This window comes from Mus caroli, unplaced genomic scaffold (assembly GCF_978045245.1).
Source record: "Mus caroli unplaced genomic scaffold, Mus_caroli_1 scaffold_7, whole genome shotgun sequence".
Classification (NCBI taxonomy): domain Eukaryota; kingdom Metazoa; phylum Chordata; class Mammalia; order Rodentia; family Muridae; genus Mus; species Mus caroli.
In genome coordinates, this window is record NW_028227262.1 from 25,086,734 (window position 1) to 25,104,390 (window position 17,657).

The window sequence follows — 17,657 nt, forward strand, 5'->3', positions numbered from 1 at the left end:
AGCAATATTTATTTTTTTCTATTCTATTTTTATTAGATATTTTCTTCATTTACATTTCAAATGCTATTCCCAAAGTCCCCTATACCTCCCCCCACCCTGCTACCCAACCCACCCACTCCTGCTTCCTGGCCCTGGCATTCCCCTCTACTGGGGCATATGATCTTCACAAGACCAAGGGCCTCTCCTCCCATTGATGGCTGACCAGGCCATCATCTGCTACATATGCAACTAGAGACACAGCTCTGTGGGGTACTGGTTAGTTCATATTGTTGTTCCACCTATAGTGTTTCAGACCCCTGTAGCTCCTTGGGTACTTTCTCTAGCGCCTTCATTAGGGGCCCTGTGTTTCTGACAAATACAGAAGTGGATGCTCACAGTCATTCTAATATTTCTTATGGAAAGTGTTGCAATATGATTGTTTATATGATGAAAAATTTTCTAAAGAATTTATGAGACTTAAAGACATTATCCCTTCATGCACTATTAATCAAAATCAAGTAGTGAATTTGTGTTGTCTTTTAGACTTTACTGGATAATGAATAGTCTCCATTAACCATAAAGTGATTGTCACAGTGTAACCATTTACAACACACATGAATGTCTGAACATTTAGTTAACAACATATATTTGATGAACTGTTACTTAGTCTTTCAGATAAGCTCCAACCAGGAAGTGAGATTCCTGCCATCCAGCTGGAACTGCTCCTGAAACAGTCTATGTCTTTCTCAATGCTGTGCTTGGTTTACAACATGATGGTTCAAGGCTTCAAGAGAGAAACTGGCTCTAGAAAACAGGGATTTCTTTACACTCATGGTGTCAATCTGATAGGAAACTTTTCAGAGTGGAGTATCTTTCTCTTTAAAGTGATAAATCCCCATGAGTGCACAGTTTCAGACATTTTGAACACAAGTATTTCTATGCCCATCAAGAAATACATTTGGAATAAACTTTATTATCCCCATATCAAAGAAGATTCTAATGAAAGCTGTGCTGTTTTTATTGCCAAAAGAAGCAACTCACCCCAATATGATATAAGTTACATAAACAAAAGTTACACAATAATTGAGACTCAAAGTAGAGTCAGAATACATTAAATGTTTCTTGATCTTACAATAGTACCACATCTAATATTACAGTGTGCAAATAGTCTTGAGTAAAAACCTATGGAAGACATACATAAGTCTTGTTCTAAAACAAACAAAACTACTTTGGCCTTGTAGCCATTTCTGTAGTTTTTTGACCATGGTTAAACAGTGATTCTTCCCAATGTTGCAAGCTCCAACTTGAGTTTGCCCTTGGCATGATCTGGTAATCATGTTTAAAACAAGTCCTTAGCTAGATAAAAGAAGATATCTGAAAGCCCACATGGTTTAGGACGCATGATTCTATGATTCTCTATGGTCTGTTGAATCCTTGGCCCTGTACCTCTTCTCCATGCCCACATTTACCATCATTCACATTCCCTCATTGAGAATAGATTCCAAAGGGTGTAAATCACGTCAGCTTTCACTCTGGGAAGACAATTTGAAACTCCTAACTCTAACAGAGAACAGCAGCACTTTCCATGAAGGATGTTTGTTCTCTCAGGAGACTATCCACTGATGTGTTGGATATCCTCAGGATAAACATGTCTGTGTTTCCTCTGTGACTCTTCGTATGCTCTCATCCATGTTCTTCCTGAGCATAGAGAAGAGCCCAAAACTCTGCACTTGACTAACAGAGAATAATCACATTTTTAAACATCTATAACTTTTCTTTCCACACAACTGACAAACTCTCATTCTTAAACTTAATCATTCCCAATCCTGATACATTATGTTAAAAAAACAAAAACAACAAAACAAACAAACAAACAAACACCCGAGAAGACTGTGATTTAAGAAACATCTAGTAGACACACCAAAAGCCATATATAGTTGGCAATTACCTAATCTGTGTTGGCTTGGTTCACTGTGTCTAGTTGGCTCCAAGGATAACAGGGAAAGGTGATTAAGTTGCAGATGCCATTGTTTGGAGAAATGTATTGACTACACATGACATGTTTGAATATTCCAGCATAGTTCATTTTATACAAATCACAATATATTCCTTTGTCTTAAGGAGGAAGTCATTTAAAGAACTTCTTTCTTGAATGACCACCTGACCTCAGTAGGATCACATAGCATTTGGGAAGAAATATACATCCCAGTAAGCCAGCACTGGAGGCTAGAATTGAAACAATTTCCACGGCCACCATGGTTTTGCCTTTCGAGCTCAGGTAAGTGGGTACAAAAGAAATCCACACACTGCAGAAAACCAGCATGCTGAATGTGATTGTTTTTGCCTCATTGAAGCTGTCAGGTAGCCTTCTAGCCAGAAAAGCAATAAGCAAACTGAGACTGGCCAGAAAGCCCAAGTACCCTAGAACACAATAGAAAGCAAGGGTGGACCCCTCATTACACCAGAGTATGATTTGCCCAGACTCTGAGTGCATGTCAACATCAGGAAAAGGGGGATATGTTCCCAGCCAGACTGCACAGATGCACACTTGAATGATGGAACCACAGCATACTATGGCATTTGAGAGTCGGGTCACCATCCCCATTTTTAAGATGCTTCCTGGTTTGATGGCTTTGAAGGCCACAACCACAATGAAGGTTTTTGCCAAGATAGCAGAAATGACAACGGAAAATACAATCCCAAAAATAATTTGTCTCAAGACACAAGTGACTGTTCTGGGTTGACCAATGAACATTAGTGAGCAAAAGAAACAGAGCATTAGAGAAATGAGGAGGAGATAACTGAGATTTCTGTTATTTGCTCTGACAATGGGTGTTTCTCGATAGCAGATAAATAATCCTAGAATCATAGCTGAAAAGGCAGATAAACTAATGGCCAAGGAAACAAGAACAGTTCCCAGTGGATCTTCATGGGCCAAAAATACCATAATTTTAGGGAGACACTGATTCCTCTGTTTATTTGGATACTGATCTTTAGGACACTTGATACATTGATCCATATCTGAAAGGAAAGTAGATTGTTTTATTACATTCAACTGGTCACTCTCCAGATATACCTATAGGACATATATTTTGTGCAGAGCAATTTTTGAGTTCTCAAGGAAATATCCCTGCTTATATTCACTAAACCATAATATTGAAAACCAACAAATGAATAAGTTAATTTTTTCATGAGAGAATAATACAGATATACTTTATCCATAATATATTCAGAAAATGAGTGGACTTGAACAATGAGAGTATCAGAAATGTAGAAATAATGTTGAGGGGAAATCAAACAATATGAAAATTATATTTGATTACATATTAAAGGAAAATAGAGCTCATTTTGAAGCTCACTGTTTTTCTTTTTGTTCTTTTTGTTTATTAAAAATTGTTTATTACTTGAGAACATCATATTTGCATATCATATGTTTTGATCAGGTCCACCACCAATTTCTTCTCCCTGCAACTCCTTTTCTCTGTTCCTTCAACATTTCTTTTCTCCCAACTTTACTTGCTTTTTTTTTTTTTTTAGTCCACAGAGTTCCCTTAATGCTGCCTGTATGCATATCAATATAGGCCCATCTACCATAACATAGGCAACCTATCAGGACCACATATCTGAAAAACAAGCAAGCAAGCAAGCAAGCAAGCAAGCAAGCAAGCAAGCAAGCAAGCAAACAAACAAACAAACTTTACCCTGTCTCTCCAGCTTCCATCAACTGCCAATAGCTTCTAGGTAGGGGTGAGAGTTTCTGATCTTGTCCCCCATCCATAATGGGATTTTATCTGGCTTGATCTGGCTTGATCTAGTGCATGCCTCTGTGAGTTTATGTGCTCACTAACCCTTCCATGTCTGAGAAGTTCTCCTTCCCTACCGATATCCTCTATCTGGCTCTTATGATCTTTCTGCCTTTTCTTCTACAATGATCCTTGGTACTCCTATCCCTGTAAGATCTTGGCTGTTATTATAAAAGGTGCCAGGAGACATCTAGGAGATGCCAAGAACTAGCACGAGACCCTTTGAGATGATTTCACCATGAACTGTAAAGTCAATATTGGATTTGCCCTTCTAGGCAAGACTGAAGAAATTATATATGAGGAAAACTTCCTGCTATTAATATGCTTTTCCTGCTGTTATGCATGCATACAGAGGCACAAAGTCACACACACACACACACAAATCACCATTTGGTGAGATTTCTGCACATAACAAAGATGTACTCTCTTGTAGTGATTCTATACAGACAAATAGATGATTCCTTAATTCTTAATGATTCTGCAAGAATCCCTAAATTTTTACTAGTAATTTTGAAGCCCCATATAATAGGACCTCTATTAAGTCTTCTCTGATATTAAAACTACAATAAGAACTCTGCCAGTCTTCAAGTGTCACCAGTAAATTGATTCTGAGTTAGTAAAACAGTTTACCAAGTGCCATGAAAAGTGAAATAATGATTTAGTGTAGGTCCAAGGACAGAAAATAAAATATTTACTTGGTTTGTCTATACAAAACTTCAATAATAAATTAGTCACAAAATTATGGATTTTAAATTTCAATGAACCTATACTACTAGTGACAAATAATATATGTTGCATTTTAATGAATACATTCATAAACTATCTCTGTTGTAATCTTAGTCAAATGATGATTTGAATTTATGTTTGTATTTTTAGTGAACTTCTGGGAAACAGGACTTGGTTGGATAAACCCAGCAATCTATTTCCTAGAAACAGTGAAAACACTAGGAATGAATACCTTGGAGGTCATTATTACACCAAAGCAGGAGGAGAGAGCAAGATAGGAAGAAGGCCAGCAGAGTAGAATAAGTTAGAAATTAAAAGGGAACTTAGAAATTAAAAGGGAAATTAGAAATTGGGAAGAACTTTTTGAAGAGAGAATCTTTGGAGGAGAGAATATTTTGGAGAAAAACTTAGAAATAAAATTAAAATCACTTTTCAGAGTGTCCCTTTTTCTTCCTGAGACATTCAGTAGCTGTCTGGGAATCCCAGCCTCCAAGTTCCTGCAAAGATAAGAACAAAGGCTAATTTACCTAATCCCCATAATGCATAAATAAATGCATTAGGATGATAGATATATTTTCTCAGAATTACTTAGCACAATGGGATTATCACACCCAATTAAACTCTTGATTTTCAGTAACTGTAAGCTTGCCCACTTGCAAACTGCCTTTTCAAAATTATTATCTTAATGCATAGCACAAAAATATTGCTCCAGATCATGAAAAGTATAAGTATTGAAGTTCAAGGATAATGTACTTTAATACTTGGTAGATGTTAACCTACGAAGAAAAAGAGATTCAGTCATAAAACTTGGAAACATCAAGGTTTCTGCTAACGGCACAATAAATACTGCCCTGTGGTGAAGAAAGATTGCTATAAGCATACTAGGTAAAACTAAAGGCATTTTAAAAAAGATGGTATTCCTAGAGAGTATGAGGTAGCCATATTTTCTTGTCTTGTCATCTATCAATGTACTGCTCCTCTGAGAAAATGGCAGTAACTGAAGTTCATCAGTGTGCAGAGTAAGGCTTGCTCCTGGAAGGTTTGCAGGTGTGGCTGTGTGTCACACCTGCATCAGTAGCTGGTAGAGAGGAGAGATGCAAAAGCTACCTTCAGTATTCTGACCTATGATTAGTAGCCTAAAACTCTCTGAACAAAGAGAGCTTGAGGGACCACCAGTGCTACAGAGACCCAGTGGCTCCAAGGACCGGAAACAAATCAGAGACTAAAAGAACTCTTTCTGAAACTGAAGGCCACAGTCATGATGAGGAGGAAGACTAAGATGACCACCAGACTGGTGCCATTGTGCCTGGACAGGTGGCTAGCCTGGGGCAGTGAAGTGATAATGAGTCGGGCACTGTGCAGGGCTGGGGAATAGAGGCACACCGTGCCAGAGATGATGCTTGCCTACCACCATAAAGCATGAGCAGGAAATTGCTCTGCAGAACACCCCTGAAATGAACTTAGACACTCACAGGCCCAGGGCACCACAAAGAGGAATGATTAGGTGGTGAAGAAATGGAAGAGACTGATAAAAATAGCTGTGAACATAATGATTTTAGGCAGAACTGGAAACTCAAAGGGAATGAGAAACAACCATCAGGAACAAGGTGTTGCCACCTTGTACTATGATTGTATCCACTGCTGCCAGTGGAGGCCACATAGAGTTGTATGACACTGCAGCAGCAGGAGTCTGTTATCAAGGCCAGGTTGATGTCCTTGGTCTGGACTGCCACCAAGGGACATGTTGATGTCCGAGGGCTGTGCAAAAATGGCCCCACCCCTTACCTGGACATTGTGTGAGAGCTGGCCCTGGGGATATGAAAGCAGTAGAGCTGATTCCACCCCCTGGTCAGATTTAGTACTCAGGAGTGTTGGCCCTGCACACCTCTGGAGTTACAGGTGTATCATGTACAATACCATGAGAGACCTAGCCATTCCTCTTGTCTTTATGCAATGGAGTGGATGAGGTAGAAATACCCTTCTTCTCCTTTATCCTTCACCAACTATAGCACACAGGATAAAGAGCCCTGTACCACCCGTTGGCAGCACACCAGAGCTGACCCTGGTGTGGTGGGGGTGAGGGCATTGCTGCACCAGCCCCAAGGGCTTGACCAATGCAGAATGGCCAGCACTATCTTCCATGAAGTGACACTGGTGATGGAGAGATGACCTCTTCATTGTCCCTTCCCACCTACAGCAAGTAGGAGTGCTGGCCCCAAGATCATCAGAGCAGGAGAGCTGTCCATACCCAATACCTGCTGCAGCACTCCTGAGAGAACGTCCTGAATTTTGCCTGGTCAGCACAGTAGAGCTGGAGCTTGATGAAGGGGTTGCAGGTGAGACAACACCGAGTCATGAGTGTGGGAGAGCCAGGCCTGCCTCTTATCTGTTGGCTGGTGGTTCTGACCGAGGACAGACTCCCTCCTACCTTTCCTTGTCCCTTGATATCTATGGCAGGTAGAAGAGCTGGCTCTGGGATTATGAGAGTGTGAAAAGTGGCCGTGCCCCTCACCAGCTGCGACACTTGGGATAGCAGTTCCTGAATCTCACCTGAGCAGCAGGTTAGAGCTGGCTCTCCTAGTAGGAGGTGCTAGTGACCTGACCCCAAGGGCATAAAAGCAGAAAACCTGGTGGGTTACCATCTCAGATACTTTTCAGGTCCAGATTCAGTGCTTTAAATTTGCTCATTCCCACCTCTACCCACTATGAACTGTGGAGTACATGAGGGGCTGGTTCTACATATCCACAACTATAGGAACTCCTGACATGGGACAACATCAGGATATCTGAGAGGATTCCAAGTGGGGTTCTAGTATGTATAGAATAGCAGCATCCAGAAGCTCAGAGCAGACCAACATGTTATTGTAATGAACATTGGCAAACAAAAACGTATGGACATATGGGTATACCATAGGATTCACTGTGACACATTACTGCATCCACACAAAAAGAGTGTTTTGTTTGGGGTAGGGGAGGTTGCAAGGTTAGAGCATGGACATAAGGGGATGGAAAGATGAGTGGGGTTGGGGTGTATGATGTGAAATTCACAAAGAACTAATATAAAGTTAATTTTAATAAAAAAAAGTACAAAAAACAAGGACTTGGTGGTGGTTGACTATAAGCCCAACACTCAGGAAGTAGTTAGTCAGGCCTACCACTCCTTTGGTACCAAAAAAAGCAAAGAACATTATTTTACATAGACTTTGGTAAGTAAAGATTTCATTCAGGACAATAAAATGGTCATGATGAAACTCCTGCTTTGAAACAGATGTGAGATGTGAAGTAAGGATACAATAGAACTGGTAGAAAGCATTGCTGCTGTTCTCTGGGGAGGCTTTGCAATTAGAATTATTTTGAGGAAGAAGTGAGAGCAGGGCCGTCAGAGGACAGTGGGCAGAGCATCCTGCACATCACTCACAGCCCTCTAGGATATCTCAGTGCTTGGTTGTACAATGACCTCATGCTAGCTTGCCATATCAGGGGATGCATGAGAGCTCCCACAAGAATCAAAGTAATTCCAAAGGAAACTCTTAAATCATATGGGAAATATTTATTTAGAAATGAAAAAAATATTTATGGAGTTTATGCTACACACCATCAGAAGTGTCTCAATCACTGGTCCCAGAGTCCCAGGGTCCCAGTAAAGGAGTGCTGCATCTGCCATTAATGTCACTCTGATACAATGTTTTTAGCAGTTCCTCTCATTTGACAAGTTTGTATTTTGTCTCAGCTGTCTCTAGGTTGAATGACCATAGCAATTTATATAGTTTCTCTGAAGTTTAATTTCCTTGTGAACAAAATATTAGTTGTTGTTAGTATTTATTTTAAGCATGAAATAAAGGCACACATTAAAATGCATCTCATAGTTTAGAGTATATAGGGAGCACTAACTGTTTATAGTATACAGAGAACACTGACTTTACTCATTAATACTGCTACTGCTGCAATAGAACCATTAGGAAAAAGCAGGGGTACAAAGAAAAGAAACTAAACTCAATGCAGATGTTCAGAAGACAAAAGCTGGGCCATATGCAGGAGTACACTCTTGTGGTATTAGTCATGCAGGAGACTGAGTCTAGTGGATTGCTGGACTCCAAGACTTTGACTAGTCTAGGCAGCATAGCAAATAAAACAAACAGATAAACAACAGAAACAAAAAATGACTGGGTTGAAATCAAGATTTTCGTTTATTTTTTTGCTTTGCTTTTCAAGACAAGGATTCTCTGTGAAGCCCTGGCTGCCCTGGAACTCACTCTGTGGATCAGGATGGCCTTGAACTCAAAGATGCACATGCACATACTGAGAGTTGAGATTCAAACACTTACAACCTTCACCCAGTAAGAACATTTTTTAAAGTATCGAGAGTTAGCTACATTGCTATGCACACTCTAGTGAAGCCTGCTTGACAGGATGAGAGGCCTGGAAGCACTCACGAGGCAAAGAGTTTCAAGGAAACTCAATCTCCTGGAACCTTGGCATTCTCATATCCAGTATACTCATACCCTATCCCCACGTTAGTCTGGTGTATGGATCGACGTGCTCTCTTTTAGTATTATTTTATTATAAGTGCCTTTAAAGATTGTATTCTGACATAGCTAAGCCTTTGCCAGTGTTCTAGTATCCTAGAAAATCCTTGAAGCCAACAAACTTGGAATTCAGTAGAAATTCAGTGAGGTTACCTATTCAGTAACATTCAAATTTACTTCTAGTAGAGACAGTGAAACTAATTAGGCATTACAAAGAATGGAGGTAGAATAGCTCAGGGTTAGTCTGCAGAGTGATTACTTGGGACAGTAGCTAGTCTTACCCAGACAAGGGAATACACAATGGCCTAGCTAATAGGTGGGTTTACCATGTAAGAGTTACAGAATCCCACTGAGAAAGGAATCTTCACTACAGCCAGGTATAGCAGGTTATATTGCATATTAGAAGCAAGCTGGTGAATTCTTCTGACAAATGGAGATTCTCCAGATACTTAAAAGAACAGCCAAGTTACACTCATAAAAGAATTTATCAAGGCCTAGGAAATAGGGGGGTTGTGGTATTGCATTATTCATGAGAAGTTCTGCTAGAGCAGAACCCCCTGGTGCTAGCTTTCACAAAGCTCAAAGGAGTAGCACAAATTGTGACTAGGGTGTAAAATCTTTACCTGCCATTAGCTGACCCTAGGCAGGGAGGTTTCATCTTTACTGTAAATATTACCTGGTTCCTCTAAGTCCTTTTGAAGTCATTCCTTTGTTTTGTGTCAGCTAACTTCAATGTGCTTTGCCTACTGTGACATCCTACCCCTTTATTTTATGCATTATTTAAGACTGGTGTTCACTTTGTGACAATACATTCAGATTCTACACAACCTCTTGTGTTGATTTTGTCTGTGATTTGCAAACTCATTGTCCACCTGCAACCAGAGACCTGTTCTATGCAGGCAGGGACCAAAAAGGGTCTGCGGCACTACATAAATACAACTGTGTCTTTAGGTGTTGTGTTACTCACCCCTATCCTGTGGTGCATCATTTTCACATTCAGAACCATTTCTAGAAATTTCAACATTCAGAATTATTTCTTCTAATTCACACAATCAAAACCCTTTCTAGAATTTCCATATTTAAAACTATTTCTACAAATTCCATATTGAGAATCATTTTATAAATACCTGTTTTATTTGCAATTTCTCCATCTGGACATGGAACACAATCAAAACAACAGAATGGTTTCCCCTCAACAGCTGTTTTGCTAAATCCAAGTGGACAACTTTGACTGCAAACAGATAAAGGAGTCTGTGTAGGAGACATGAGAAGAGGGAAGGCAGTCAATTCATGACATTCAGTATTAGCATCCAGATGGTAAATTTCAGCAGGGCATCTGTGTACTGTAACAACCAAGAACTACCATGCTTTTAGAGAGTGTGAAGCCAACATCTCTCTCTCTCTCTCTCTCTCTCTCTCTCTGTCTCTCTCTCTCTCTGTCTCTCTCTCTCTCTGTCACTCCTTATCTCTCTCTTGCTTTATTTTATTTCATTGATCTGTTTTTTATTTTATATAATGTATTTCATTTCATTATATATTATATCCAAATGTGATGTTCACCTATATTTTGGTCATGTCTCCCCCTCCCTGCCCCCCATGCCTGTCCAAGTACTCTCTCTTTCTATTCACCAAAATTTAAGTTCTTTCTCAAAAAAACAAACTGAAATTCCAAAAATCCAGCAAATCATCCAAAACCTAGAAAAATAAACTATAAAAGCACCAAAGAAACAAAAACAAAGAACAAAACTGACCAAGCCATAACTAAATAAATGTGTGTATATAAATATTGTGGCGTCCCTGAATGAGCATGAGACATGCCTTGGTGTGGTGGATGTTCCCAGTGTTTTCCATTGGAAAAAGCTTATCAGGTCTCCTGAAGACCATAATTTTCCACATTAGTATGTATTACCTTGTTTTTTCATGTCACAGAAATGTTCATGGTGAACAGTTTCAACAATAAATATTTTGTGTATATAGTTTTACATTCAAATTCCAAAATACCTGTCACAGGATATTAAATCACATTGTGAACCCTGAGATCATGTTATTCACTGAAAAATCTGTTTCTAGTTGTGGTATGGCTCAGCCATAGAATGCATCCTTAATCCCAAATAAAGAAGGCAAAGTTAGTATGTCGAATGAAGCACCCATGGTTGAAAGTAACTTCTAACTAAAGGGCAGAGAAAGTGACAAATAAGAGGAAGATTTGACAGAATGAGTCAGAGATAGAATACCCCCAACTCTCATAAGAATAGATAGGTAAGAGAGGCGATTTGCTAGGGACAAAGCTTCTACAATCAGGTACTGAGGTGGGACACAGTAACAGATGAAAGGCAAAGGATGAAGACCTCTGACCATTAATACTCTCTTAATGTTCTGGAACCCAGAATCTGACGTTTTCTGGCTATCTAATTCTTTCTTGCTATTCTGGGAGAAGAAGCTGGTAAGTTTTGGCAATTAACTTGGTTTTACATTTTCTAGAACAAAAGCTGATAATTTCTTGCAACTGACTCCTGCTGATAGCAGGGGATGATTAAGAAAAGTTAGTTACTTGGGCTGTTTAGTCATTGATTCAGGGGCCTCATGCTTGCCAGGCAAGAGGCTCAAAGTTGGTTAAAACTTCTGAGCCAGAAAGAAAGGGAGAGGCAGAAGAGGGAGGGGGAGGGGGAGGGGAAGGGGGAGTGAAGGAAGGAAGGAAGGAAGGAAGGAAGGAAGGAAGGAAGGAAGTCAGAGATACAGAGGGACAAACACACATTGGTGAATCAGAAAGAGGCTACTCCAAGCCTTTATTTTTGCTTTTAGTTTTTTATAGATTTTAGTTACAAAAATCTCTGTAAGAAAAAAAATTATCTCATACATAAAATGTTAAAATCAAAAAGGGAATTGCATCAGGAAGGATATTGTAAGTTCAAAGCAGTGTTTCACTGTACAAACTCATAAGTTCAAAGCAACAGTTCCATAAGGCCTTGCTTTTCCACAGTCACCACCTGTGGCCTGTTACTTTTATCTATCATTGAATAAATGTTTTTTCATTGATATTAATTTGTTCCAATCCTGTTTTTTTTTCCCCCTGGCTCAATAAGTCCATGACCCATGAAGGTATACAGAGATCTATTTGCAACTTTTATTGTATCGGGTGCTTGAGAATACTTGTATCAATTTAGGAGCTCTATAAAATCAGGATCAGCAATTAGGAAATCATCAATTCATCTAAACAGCATTGCTACATGAAAGTAATCTTTATATTGATTCTGCAGGAAATCTTCCCGATAGGAGGTGTCAGTACCCAGGAAATCATTAAGTTAAGTAATAGTGAGAGGAGAGAGAAGTAATATCTGAGTCAAAGTCTCTGGGCTCTTTGCCTCTCAGAGTGCACCCATTGCACCCATCAAAACTGTGGGCTATCTCCAGAAATCTTACTTGCTTGCCATAGCCTTTCCTAGATGGCTTCTGTCAGCAACTTAGGGGAACAGTGCATGAGGGTTGGGGGCAATGAGTTTTACTGGAACAGTTTCATAGAGTCAGATTGCAGAGATAGCAAGCTAGACACAGGTAAAGACAAAACCAGTCAGAATTTGAAAAGGAGCTCAAAGTTTATTGCCAAAGTTAGTATGAGGTCAGAGAAAATTCAGTCAGAAAGTGAGAGAAGTCAGATTAAACAAGTCAACTTGAAGAAGAGTTTGGGCTAGGTTAGCTGAGTTGAACCAGCCGGCCAGAACTCAGAAAGAGATAGAGAGGTGAGCTTATTCAGCATTAAGTCTCAATGGCTGTAAACATTTTAGGGCTAGAATAGATTGTAGGAGTCTAGAAGCATCCAAAAATAGGCAGTGGTTAACAAATGGAGGAAGTAAGCCTCAGATGTGACAGTTAACTTCATGAAAATAAGTTATATTTACAAACACTTATTTGCAGAGACTGGTTTTGTCCACATGTATTTATTTTCTTGATGAATCATACAGGTCAAGAACTTTAGTGGAAGTAACTGCCCAAGTGTTGATTGTTTCTTTTTTTCTTTCTAGGTAGGCCACAGCTGTATATGATCATTACAAGGATGAAACCATCTGAAGAATTAGTCCAAAATGAATCTGTAATTCTTACAGTGATTCTGCAGGCAGAAAGTTCAGGTATTTAGCTCTGGAAAGGACAAAGTTAGGGTACTCTCAGCCTGATGGCACTCAGCAGTCACCTGAACTCTATTCTCTTAGAAATTCCACTCTAAGAACAGCACACAGTGTTGACTTTGAAAATACTCACCTGACTGTGGTGTTCACCCCAAGTTATTATTTTGTCATTTAGTGAAAGATGCTGAACACTGTGAGATTCAAAGACAAACTCGCCAACCTTCACATGAGCTTCAGTACCGTTCTGCAGAGACTGGTAATTAAAGATGTCAAGCTTGATTGCTGAAACTTCCTTGTTCACAGTGTTCTCCTCATTGGTGCTTCTCCCAAGTTGGCCCTTTTGTAGGAATGGATGGAGCTAAAAGAGAAAATGTCTGTCAAAATGTGTAGCACAACTCACTGAGATGCAAATTAACCTGGATACTGTAACTGACCTGTCATTAACTTACTGTATGTCCTTGCAGGTTTCATTATTGCTCTGTTTATCAAACATTTATTATAAGGCTAATACATGCTAGCAGTAGGTCTATATGTAGACATGATAAATAGCATGATCATATGCTACTTATCAACTCTATCTCAACTATTCAAATTTGATAACTGAAATTTTCTCAGTCACTCAGTGATGAAAGAAGGACTCTGGCCACCAGATTCTAATTTTTATGAAAAATAAGAACCATTTGAATGATATATTTTAAACTTTTTGCATAATAGTTTTTCTGAAAATTATAATTTTTCATAGATATAAATTAAATGAAAATTTTCTAATAAAATAAAAATTTCAGATTTTAAAATATGAAAATTGTAAGTAAGGAGGGAGAGGAAAGCAGAACCTGTGTGCTATAGAAATATAGAGAATCATGTGATAAGAAGGATGGGAGCTGGAGAGAATAGAGTGGGGTTAGTGAATCAAACCTGAAGATATATGAAGAAGTCACACATAAAGCTACAACTTTGAGCTAGCTAGAAAGAAAACATAATTTAAAAAAGAATTTAAACAGAGGTTGTCTTGGTCACGGTTTCTATTCCTGCACAAACATCAAGTTGACCAAGAAACAAGTTGGGGAGGAAAAGGTTTATTCAGCTTATACTTCCATACTGCTGTTCATCACCAAAGAAAGTCAGGACTGGAACTCAAGCAGAGCAGCAAGCAGGAGCTGATGCAGAGGCCATGGAGGGATGTTACTTACTGCCTTGCTTCCCCTGGCTTGCTCAGCTTGCTTTCTTATAGAACCCAAGACTACCAGCCCAGAGATGGCCCCACCCACAAGGGGCCCTTCCCCCTTGATCACTAATTGAGAAAATGCCCCACAGCTGGATCTCATGGAGGCACTTCCCCAACTGAAGATCCTTTCTCTGTGATAACTTCAGCCTGTGTCAAGTTGACACACAAAATCAGCCAGTACAGAGGTATTACAGTTTATTATATATAAAAAATTTCTGTGGCAGTTAGGAAGCTCCCCAAAAACCCCAAGACTATGCAGGTTGTGACCATTGCCCTTGGTTATACATAAGAAGCAGATAGTAAGACCCTATTCCTGAAGACACCGCACACCATTGCTACAAGACACAGTAATGAATCTGGAACTAAGGTGAAAACTTTCTCCCTGTTGTCTGTTCTGGTTGTCTGTTTGTCTGACATATTTCATACTGGCAGAAGCTGAACTGCAAGCTGCTGGGGAAGACAAACAAAAAGCTGCCAATACTTGACTGTGTGCTAGTTAACATGAAATCCAAAGGAAGAGTCAGTATCCCTTAGCAATGCAGAAAGTGCAAGCTTACCACTGCTAGAGTACATGGTCCTGAACTCATGCATATGCATGTAGACCTAAGTGGATTCACTGGGCTTAAAACACAGAGTATAAGTACCTGGGGTGGTATGGCTAAGGGTGGAGGTGTTGGAGAATAAACAATGGGTGGATTTGATCTAAACACATTGCATGCAAATACGTAATTCTAAAACAATAAAAAGGAGTAAGAAAGAGACAACGGTAGATTGACAAGACATTCAGGAACATACTATGCCAACACTAATCAAAAGAATGTTGGAATTAGTATATTAAAGAGAGCAAAGTAGCCTTCAGATCAACTGGGACATTAAAAAGGACATGAGAAAAATAATTCAGAAAAACAGAAAGAAAAAAAAAAGCCTGTAAAACTTAACAAAATTAAAAAATTTCTCACTTATCTAAGAGAACCATAATGCTTCCAAAGTACATGTCCAAGAAAAAGCCAAAGAAGAAAAGTAACCAATAGATGTTCATGGAGAAATAGACAAATACACTTTAAGTGCTAATCACTACAACACATCTTTATTGAATAGTTTATGGAACAAACATTTAATGGAACATTTATTTTTAATGGAGAGAATTTCTGTGGTAATGAGTAAGGAGACTCAACACTGTGGATATTTCATTTCCATCAAGGTTGACCTATAGAATGAATACAACCCTGCTCAAAATGTTAGTAGATTTTTCTGTAGATATAAGCTAACTTAGTATAAACTATACATATAGAAAGTCAAAGTCCCTGTAGACAGCACAGTACTGTCAGGATTTAAAGACGTCTCAAAACTGCAAATATCTCAGTCTTAACACTTATCAGAAGAAAAAGGCTGTCAGTACCTACTTTGCCTTTAAGCATTCAAGAAATATATATTCTGGAGAGTCTAATCTCTCCAAGAAGGAACATGAGTGAGTTAAAATTCACACAAAAAGTTCCCAGGAATCAGAATCTCAATGTAAGGTGACAAGGAAAATATTTCTCCATAATGTCACCCAGGAAGAACAATTAAACTCAGTTAATTGGTTTATCTATCACTTCAAGACCTAAGAGAAATGTACTCTGTTGGCTATCTTGAAGTATACAGTATGTTATTGGTAGCTTCACTGAATATATTGTGTAACTGATTTCTATAAGATACTTGTTCTTTGTCCCTTTTCAACATAAAACTTGTCTTGTAAGAAATGCTGAAAGAAGTTCTTCAAGCTAAAATTAGAACATACTAATTCATAAAAAGGAAAACATGCCAAAGTAGAAAGTCATAGGTCTCTCTCTCTCTCTCTCTCCAGTAAAATTCAGTATAATAAAATTTAATAATGATGATTTGAAATAAATCCTAACTATAGTTCAGTAGTTTAAAAAGCAACAAAAGCAATAATGCTGACAAATTAATGGATACAGGATACATGAAGATATTGATTTTAATGTCAATAAAACTGGGATAACTGGAGTACATAACCATGCGTCCAATTGCAATTAAGTAAAACACAGAGCTAAAAGATATTTTATGTATTTTGAATATGAAACAAAAACAGAGTAGAAAAAGAGAGAAATAAAGAGAGAAAAGGAAACTGATCAAAGCATACCACTATTGAAAATTACAAATGAAGAGAAAAGGAAACCATTAAATATATAAATAAATAAATTATTAATAACAAAACAAAAACAGTAAGTCTTTACCCAGTAATAATTATGTTAAATGTAAAAGAACTGCTGCTATTGTTACTTAACAATAAGGATCCATTCTGAGAAATGCATTAGAAAATTTTGTGATTGAGCAAACATTTCAGAGTATGAATGTACAAAAGAGTGTGACCACACCATCTTTAGAATATAAAAGTTTATTAGACTACCACCTTGTAGGTAATTTCCTCTTGATTTATGCATTTATTTGTGGCACCAATTATAGTAATACCTGGAATAAATTCTTCACCAGCCCCCCAAAATAACAGTCTAAGACTATTTTTAAAAGAGATAGTATTGGTGGTCTCACCAGTGATCTCACATGTGACAGCACTTCTGTGACAGCAACTCTCTCTGGGCAGAATTTGGATATGGAGAGGTATGACAAAGGGTGAACTCCCAGGCAAATGTGGAAACCAGAAGAATCCTATTCCTGGATCCTTAGACAATAAAAGAAGGTCAAAAGGATACAAATTGGAAAGGAAAAAGTCAAAATATCTCTATTTGCAGATGATATGAGAGTATACTTAAGTGAACCCCAAAATTACACCAGAGAACACCTAAACCTGATAGACGACTTCAGCATAGTGGCTGGATATAAAACTAATTCAAACAAATCAGTAGTTGGCCTCTACTCTAAGTATAAATAGGCTAGAAAGAAATTAGGGAAATGACAACCTTCACAATAGTCACAAATAATATAAAAATATCTTGGTGTGACTCAACACAAGCAAGTGAAAAAGGAGTATCTGTATGAAAAGAGCTTGTAATCTCTGAAGAAAGAAATCATAGAAGACTTCAGAGGATGGAAAGATATTACTTGCTCATGGATTGGCAGGATTAATATAGTAAAATTGAGAATCTTGCAGAAAGCAATCTACAGATTCAATGCAATCATCACCAAAATTCCAACTCAATTCTTCATAGAGTTAGAAAGAACAATTCGCAAATTCATTTGGAATAACCAAAAACCCAGGATAGCGAAAACTATTCTCTACAATGAAAGAACTTATGGGGAAACATGGGGAAATTTTACT

At 38.4% G+C, this 17,657-nt stretch overlaps 1 protein-coding gene and 2 pseudogenes across 3 annotated transcripts in view; 2 read left to right on the forward strand and 1 right to left on the reverse strand.

Moving 5' to 3' along the window:
* The window catches only part of LOC110295785 (vomeronasal type-2 receptor 26-like), a 247,717-nt pseudogene that overhangs the window by 39,439 nt on the left and 190,621 nt on the right, over positions 1-17,657 (forward strand).
* LOC110287610 (vomeronasal type-2 receptor 26) overlaps positions 138-17,657 on the reverse strand; it is a 31,361-nt gene continuing 13,841 nt past the window's right edge. For 2 of the 3 annotated variants that reach the window (XM_085839950.1, XM_085839949.1), the window contains exons 4-6: positions 13,289-13,513; positions 10,162-10,285; positions 138-3,000 (exon numbers count right to left, since the gene is read on the reverse strand). In XM_085839950.1, coding sequence (XP_085696076.1) covers positions 2,108-3,000; positions 10,162-10,285; positions 13,289-13,513 — 1,242 coding nt within the window. In that variant the 3' untranslated portion in view covers positions 138-2,107. The remainder of the gene's footprint in view (positions 3,001-10,161; positions 10,286-13,288; positions 13,514-17,657) is intronic. The other variant, XR_015047566.1, reaches the window with a different exon arrangement.
* Positions 5,534-5,649, forward strand: LOC115030262 (small nucleolar RNA SNORA17; annotated as a pseudogene).